At 39.4% G+C, this 6,891-nt stretch overlaps 2 protein-coding genes and 1 long non-coding RNA gene across 3 annotated transcripts in view; 1 reads left to right on the top strand and 2 right to left on the bottom strand.

Annotated features, from left to right (window-relative positions):
* Window positions 1-1,072: 1,072 nt before the first annotated feature.
* LOC113682297 (transmembrane protein 163a) lies at window positions 1,073-2,866 on the bottom strand. Its single transcript, XM_027199458.2, has one exon. It carries the CDS (start codon window positions 2,410-2,412, stop codon window positions 1,627-1,629), a length of 786 nt encoding a protein of 261 aa, XP_027055259.2. The 5' UTR covers window positions 2,413-2,866; the 3' UTR covers window positions 1,073-1,626.
* Window positions 2,867-4,357: 1,491 nt separating this feature from the next.
* The window catches only part of LOC113682293 (scavenger receptor cysteine-rich domain-containing protein DMBT1), a 22,598-nt gene continuing 20,064 nt past the window's right edge, over window positions 4,358-6,891 (top strand). Inside the window, exon 1 of the mRNA XM_027199452.2 lies at window positions 4,358-4,747. Coding sequence (XP_027055253.2) covers window positions 4,666-4,747 — 82 coding nt within the window. The 5' untranslated portion in view covers window positions 4,358-4,665. The remainder of the gene's footprint in view (window positions 4,748-6,891) is intronic.
* Window positions 5,060-5,411, bottom strand: LOC149046355 (uncharacterized). The gene is made up of 2 exons (XR_016185642.1): window positions 5,304-5,411; window positions 5,060-5,206 (listed from the first exon to the last, which is right to left on the bottom strand). It is a non-coding gene; the product is annotated as an uncharacterized LOC149046355 (long non-coding RNA).

Genomic DNA, 6,891 nt, shown 5'->3' with positions numbered 1-6,891 from the left:
TGGATTGTGCCGGACACACATCCACAATCACGTCTTTATCACATGTCTTTAACACATGGATTCCAAGATATAAGTATTGTCATATATATTTCACTTGTTGTGCCGAAGATGTATGTTCATTTTATTACAGCAGCAAAAATTTTTTTGTCACGTCATTCATAGGCGTGCGTTAAGATTTTCAGAGTTTTGACTACAAAACTGTGCAAAGTATGATCGCATCGCGTGTTTTGTGCCGGGGCGCCGATACCGCGATAATCAATGGAGGGAAAATTGAAGTTACATTTAATTTGCACGATAGAAAAATTTCAGCAACAAATACCCTCTGGGGCCTTTTACCTTATTCAAGTAAGTAGCAATTATTCGTCAGAAACTGAATATGTTAACTTTGTTTGTATGAATCAGGGCCTAAAAAAGTTAAATAAGCTGATCACGCTTTTTCCTTTTATTTATATGCGGAATCGGTACATCTTTGCCACTGTTCACAAAAATCATTACGCAGGTTTTAAATTATCATTGAAAAGTCACACAGTGACAATTTCTTTTATTCTGGAAACAGCCTTGCCGTAAGACATACGCAAAGACTTCATTTAACAATAAACAGGTTTTAACACACCACAAGGTTCGCCTCCTATGCTGAGATGTCTACTGAACTCGGAAGGTAGAGGTGAACAGATTTATGTGGCAAGAAATCTACTATGAACATAGCTTTGATGCTATTCTCGTCCAGGTGTGCGAGAAACAAACAAACAAACAACCAAACAACAATAAAAGCGATTTTAAGAAAGTCCATGTGAGTAATTTGCACGCACATTCAGTCTCGTGCCTAGACTTCTTTCGCTGCAAACAAGAAGGCGGACAGTTTAGCAGTTTGGCAACTCAGCTGTTTTGGTTGAGAGATCTTTAGGCCATCACTTTTCTTCAAGCCAGCCTCAGTGAAGATCTCTCCAGGCTATGATATGGATCCCACAAACACTTTTGAATCGCCCGCGCTGGGTAGTACTTGTGACTCCAAAAAGATTACATTTTAGTGTTGAATTGGAAACGTAATAGTTCGTTAAACCAGCAACAGTGCTCAAGTCTAACCATTTATTTCGAATCGCTTGTCCACAAACATCTCAGAACAAAGAAATACACGTTATTTATTGTGCATATACGATACATGATAAGACCTGATTTGCATCCTTAGCAAGCCATGGAAGCAAGAAAGACATAATTGCAACAATAAAACTACGGTACTTTTAACTTTTCATTCTTTTTTTTGAGCGACGATGCTGTAAACACAACAATTAACCTTGAAATACTTTTGCAACTCTCATTTTATAGAATGAGTAACTAGCATGTTGATTTAATTCAAGACTTTGATAGCGCGAAAATAAACAAAACAGTCCTTTCTATTGACCAGCTGAACTCGGAGGCCTGCGAACGCAGTCACCCCCTCTGTTCTCGTCAAAAGAACAAGATACTTCACATTGGTTATTTTAATTAGGTATCTGGATGTAAGGTTTACGCGAAATCACAATTTACCACAAAAAGGAGCGATTTCCCATTACATTTCATTGACACATAAGGAAAAAAAGGGGGCCACTGACAAAGTAACCTTTGGAAAAAAACTCGGTTTCTCACTCTTCAACAAAGTTTTGGGTGTTTCGTGCAAAATGCTATTTGGACTATTAGATGGATGCCATATATGACGGATATAAAACCAATAAATACCGCCACTGAATGATCCAACATCCAAACGCTTTTTCCGACTTGCCTGTAGATGAACGTAGAAACCAGCACTCCCAGTGACATGCCTGCCGCAAGCCATGAATCGATAGCGAATGCTTTTAATGAGATACTCTCGAGTTTCTTGGCGATGCAGTCCTGAACGAGAGCAAGAAAGAAATAACATGTGAAACTGGAAGCTAGAATAGCAATAAGTTCGGCGGGTTTCTCAGGGTAGTCTTTTGCCATAAGATGTAGAATAGCAATTGAAGTGGTTGCGCTTCCACTCAACATGAAAGTTACTGCGATTCCAAATGCGGCGATTTTCTCTCGCTTTGGTGCAACTTCACCATTGGACGCATCTCGAAATCTCCATGCCACGGCCAGAGAGTTGAAAGCCCCCATAATCCCATCTAATGCGCTGGCAAAAATGGATGAACTTTCAGTGCTTTTGGAAGCCACGAACGAGAGTACACTGAATATAACAGTGACGAATAATGAAGCAATGGAAGCCATAAAAGCTGCACGACTCCATTTTTTGCGAAATTTCTGAGGCAGAAATGTTTTGCTAGGCGCTTTAGTTTCCTCCAGATATGACACGCAATGTTTGTCTTGGAGAGGTTGTTTGTCTTCTTCGTCCTCATCAGAGAATGCCTCCATTGTTAAGCTTCGTTGAGATGATGGAGAATCGCTGCCACTCGCCATTTCTAATTCAGGGTGGATTTTTAAATCAGTTGTTTCAATTCTTGTGCTGTTTTTCTGCTGTTCTCACCATTATGGCTATTGGTTTAAGCCATCTTTACCAGGAGGGTACTTTTAAAGTGGTTGCGTATCAACCTATTTCGGCATTCATTCACCTGAATTAAATCGATTCTTTCGGTTCAAGTGAGCGAAATTCTAGAGCCTCTCCGTTGTAATGCCCCGCTTTCTATAGTTCCTCAGTTGCCATTAAATTGATCAAGAGCGGCTCTTTCAAACTTAAAACAAGCCAAATTTACCAAACGTCTCCGGTAATTTACTGTTTATATAGAAAACTACATCCGGCAGGCAGCCATGAGGGATGGAAATTTCGAGGGATTAATATTTGTTTTCGCCCAAGTCAATGCTAAAATGGTAAACATTTCGTCAACGTAAATACCCGATGCAAATAAGAAAGGCTGTGTGACAGGGTTGCCATCGACGCCCTTACTTTCAAGAGGAATGTTTATTCAATGCCTTCCCTTTTACAAAGGCATAATCACGAGACTTCGATCTGTAAAACAATGGAGGAAAATGTGCTTTACACAGTGGGAAAATAGTCAATCAAAATACTCTTAAGAACTGGAATATTTAACTTAGATGTTGATCGCCTTTTTAAGCGCTCCTACAAAATGATAAAAATGGATTTAAAACTCGTCGTAAAATCATGTGTGGTGTGAGTTGCGGTGAAATGGCTGTCTCATTTGAATGTTATTTTTATACTAGCACCGTATATTTCCACATAGGTGATAAGAAAAAAAGCTTCTCTGATTTTGATATTGCATAGTACGTTTACAGAACTGTACATTGTACATCTAACTTAGGGTGGGTGTATATATGTTGCGCCTCATAATTGGGGCTTCTGAACAGGTTGAAGAAATGACTTGAAATGATTTTTGCCGCATCGGGATGCTTCACACATCAAAGAAAAAGCGAAATGAGTTGTTACTTGGATCCTGGATGAAGTACTTTTTAGTGATGACTGTAGTATGGATTTTATGGTAAGCTTATCAATCTCGATAGTTTAATAGAAGATAGAGCGAAAAGGCTGTGTAAGAATTAAATGCGGGATCTCACTGGCTTTACCGTTTATTTAAAAAAAGGACTGAAAACCAAATGCAAGCCACTCAAACCGCCATGTTTGACAGCCGCGCAAAGTCTTCGCTCGTCAGAGGTACGCCCCTGACGATAGGTAAACTTCCGAGAGGGTGTGGAGAGGGTGGAGAGGGGGAAGGTAATCTGCTCCCCTGCCGGGTGCCTAGCCGAGTCGAGCTTGAATTCAGTATTAATTAACACGCACACGAAGAAGTGATACACTTTGAAAGTTTTACGATCGTGAGTGACAATGTTTACACGCAATCGAGTTGATAGAATTGCGTTTCACACCCGGCAAACTCTCTCTGCCTGCTCTCAAGCCATTTGACGCCTATTTATGTAATAATTTAGATTTAGTGATTGATTGATTGATTTGTTCTGTGGTTGATGAGCGACGTTAGCCTATTGTTCAAAGGGGCGTTTGAGGTTTCCCATTACACGGGTAGAACGAAGGTGTGCTAGAGCATGATAGGACATAATATGGCATAGTATTTTTAGTGCCGTGAGGACCTGGCGGTTTCTGTTTGTGCATTTAATAGGAAGCAAATAAAATCCTTTTTCAAACTGATCATTTCACGCCTTGATATTGAACTTCACGGACGAAAATTTCTCAATGAATGCTTTCGTAAGGGATATTGGCGGTTCTCACCTCGTAGGCGGCGGGGATTCAGTTCAGTAGACTGGATGAACACTGATCGATCACGTAAAACACATTTCGAACTTGCTTCAGCCAATCTATTTAACCTATTATAACAGAATTGTGAAGTTCACGAGAGTGATAAGGTTTTTTTTTAGGGTTTCCTTCCAATTTCAACTTATGAATAAACACTCGAAAGACATGTACGTCGGAAATATAGTGTTTACGTGATATTTTCGCGCCATAATTTGGAGATATTTTGACCAGCGGCGAACCTCTTGCTGACTATTCGCGCTCACTAGCAATCAGGGATCCGTGGAGTTTGATATTTTGAGTTTTAGCTGATTTGATCGAGTTAAGTGTTCTTGTTCACGCTGTTACACGTCTGGTTGTGTTTGCTGCTATTTATTTTGCCCTATAGCGACCTAAGTCCGCGAGAAATTGCCCCATGAAGTTTTAAATTCCGTTAAACTGCAATCGACAGCGAAATGCAACGTGCGTCAGTCATTCACCATGCCTTGCTCTGTTCTTTACTGGTAATATTTTGGGATCGCGGATCCAGTCATACAGGTGAGTTTTCAATTTACGATTCATTCTCATAACGGGATGTATTTCATCAGAGACATTTGTTCGGACTTGTTGTGGCGATCAGATCAGACTTGCTATCCATGTGTTCGCTTTAAAAAACGGACAGGTCCGTTCGATTCTCTGTACTTTTTTATGAAGCACAATGTGCGAATATGTTTTGTGCGCTACGTTGCTTGAAAGAAAAATCGTATCATCACTGTGCCGTAAAACGTATAGCTGTTTAGAGATCAAGCCGTGTTTCTAGTTGCATGGGATAATCAAGCTTACATAATATAACACAATTTAATTATAACGCTGTGTAATTTAACCTTTAATTGTGGTCAGGCAAGTGGAATAATTCTCTGATGATGAACTCACTTACTTCCTTTCCAAAGCTGTACGTGTGCTTCGCGTATTAAAGATGGAGTAGGACATTAGAAAGCATTTTTAACAGGGTCATATCTGTTTATGCAAATCAAGAGAACAAAACATGTGACTTCAGTCATATTTTAAGTGGTGCTATTCCAGTAGTTCCATGAATGAATCGCCCGATTCTAACCTTAAGTGAGGCCCTTTCTTATTGATCAAGTGTTCCACCGCTTAGATCTGACGAAGTTCGCTCGTGGAGTCTGTTAATGAATTTTAGAAGCATATAAGGCCATTTTAGTCGCTGAAATCATGCCTATGCTTGAAACAGGAGCAGCTGTCAATTCTCACGCTTGATTGATCAAGTGAATCGAACACAAAAACCTTCCGTTGAATACCTTCTCGAAGGATGACAATATTTTTTATTTCTATGGTGACATATGGTTTTCACATCCTGTCTTCCGGCTCACCTCACAAACAGTTAATTGTGTTTAATGGTTGGTATTTTAGTCAGTCGGGTAAGCATTTGAAGTTTCATTGTCTATTTTACGCTGATGTCTAGAGGTTAATTTGTCCCTTTAAATAGGGACAAACCGATGATAAGAAAATTGAAAAATGCCATGGTAGTGCGTGGAAAGGGAAAAAAGGTTGATTTTGTCGCTAATAATTTCCACCAAAATACAAACCACATGATAACTTGGCGGAAACCACACTAAACCGAAAAAACCCGTGTGCCTTCTTTTTTCGTCATATTTTCTCGTTTTCGTGTCGTGTACTTCCTTTACACGCCGGAAGGAGATATCTACAAAGTTCGAAAAGGGCAAGTCATTTAACCAAAAACAGGACGAGTATGATGAAATAAGCATTTATGTTTACGAGATACCCCGGAGGATGACCCAAGATAAGAAAGGAACAACAAGCTTAGGGTTGGTGACCGCCCAAGCTTTTCATGTCTTTCTAAATTAATCTAATTAAGCTAAGATTAAGAGGATCTTTTATTAAAACTGCGAGAGACTTCAAGACTGGCACTGTAGAGTGTGAAATCTGAACTGAAATGAACGGTTCATCGAGCTGTAACTCATCCACAGAAAAACTGCATGGCATGAGAGTAGCTGGAGAAACCTAGCACTAAGCCACTTGCCATATGCGTTGTAACAAAAACAGAAAAGAAGGAAGATGTTGTTTAAGACTGAAAAGTCCACACGAGTCCGTATTTTCGATTTGAAAATCCTCCCTTTTCTCTCCCGTAGCCATGAATCGTGATGTCACGCAACACTTTCTCAAATTGTATGACATCGTACGGTTTAATCTTGTCATTCTAACGAAGCCCAGACATTTGGTACAACCTTGCAGTTGTATGAAAGAATTTAAGAGATAATCCTTGAGCACTTTATGTCCGCATAAAAACTTGAAATAATCCACCTTATCCGTAGCTAGGTATTATTGTAATACTGGAACTGAATAGAAGTGGAAAGGAACCAATACTATCAAAATCCACCAACAGTAAATGCAGCAGCAGCAATTTACAACAATTTATGGATTTTCTATCTTTTAGTGATCGGTTGTTCAATTTTTTGTGGGGAAATTTTTTTTCACAAGTCTTACAATATCTAGGATGTAGAAAGCACCAATTTTTTCTCTTCTTTTTGTTCAAACTGACCAGACCAAAGAAGAGGGAAGAAAAAGAAAAGTAAAAAGCTTTTAAAAAATAGAAATACCTTTTACTCGTGGGCCTGCTTTGTATTAAAACAAAAGCGACTACCGTGAACATTTACATTTCA

This window comes from Pocillopora damicornis, chromosome 4 (genome assembly GCF_964200805.1).
Source record: "Pocillopora damicornis chromosome 4, jaPocDami1.2, whole genome shotgun sequence".
NCBI lineage: Eukaryota > Metazoa > Cnidaria > Anthozoa > Scleractinia > Pocilloporidae > Pocillopora > Pocillopora damicornis.
The sequence above is the reverse complement of the archived record's forward strand: the minus strand, read 5'-3'. Positions and strand labels throughout refer to the sequence as shown.

What these genes read in the sequence shown, in the direction of transcription:
- LOC113682297 (XM_027199458.2), bottom strand. Translation starts at nt 2,412, where the DNA reads ATGGCGAGTGGCAGCGATTCTCCATCATCTCAACGAAGCTTAACAATG.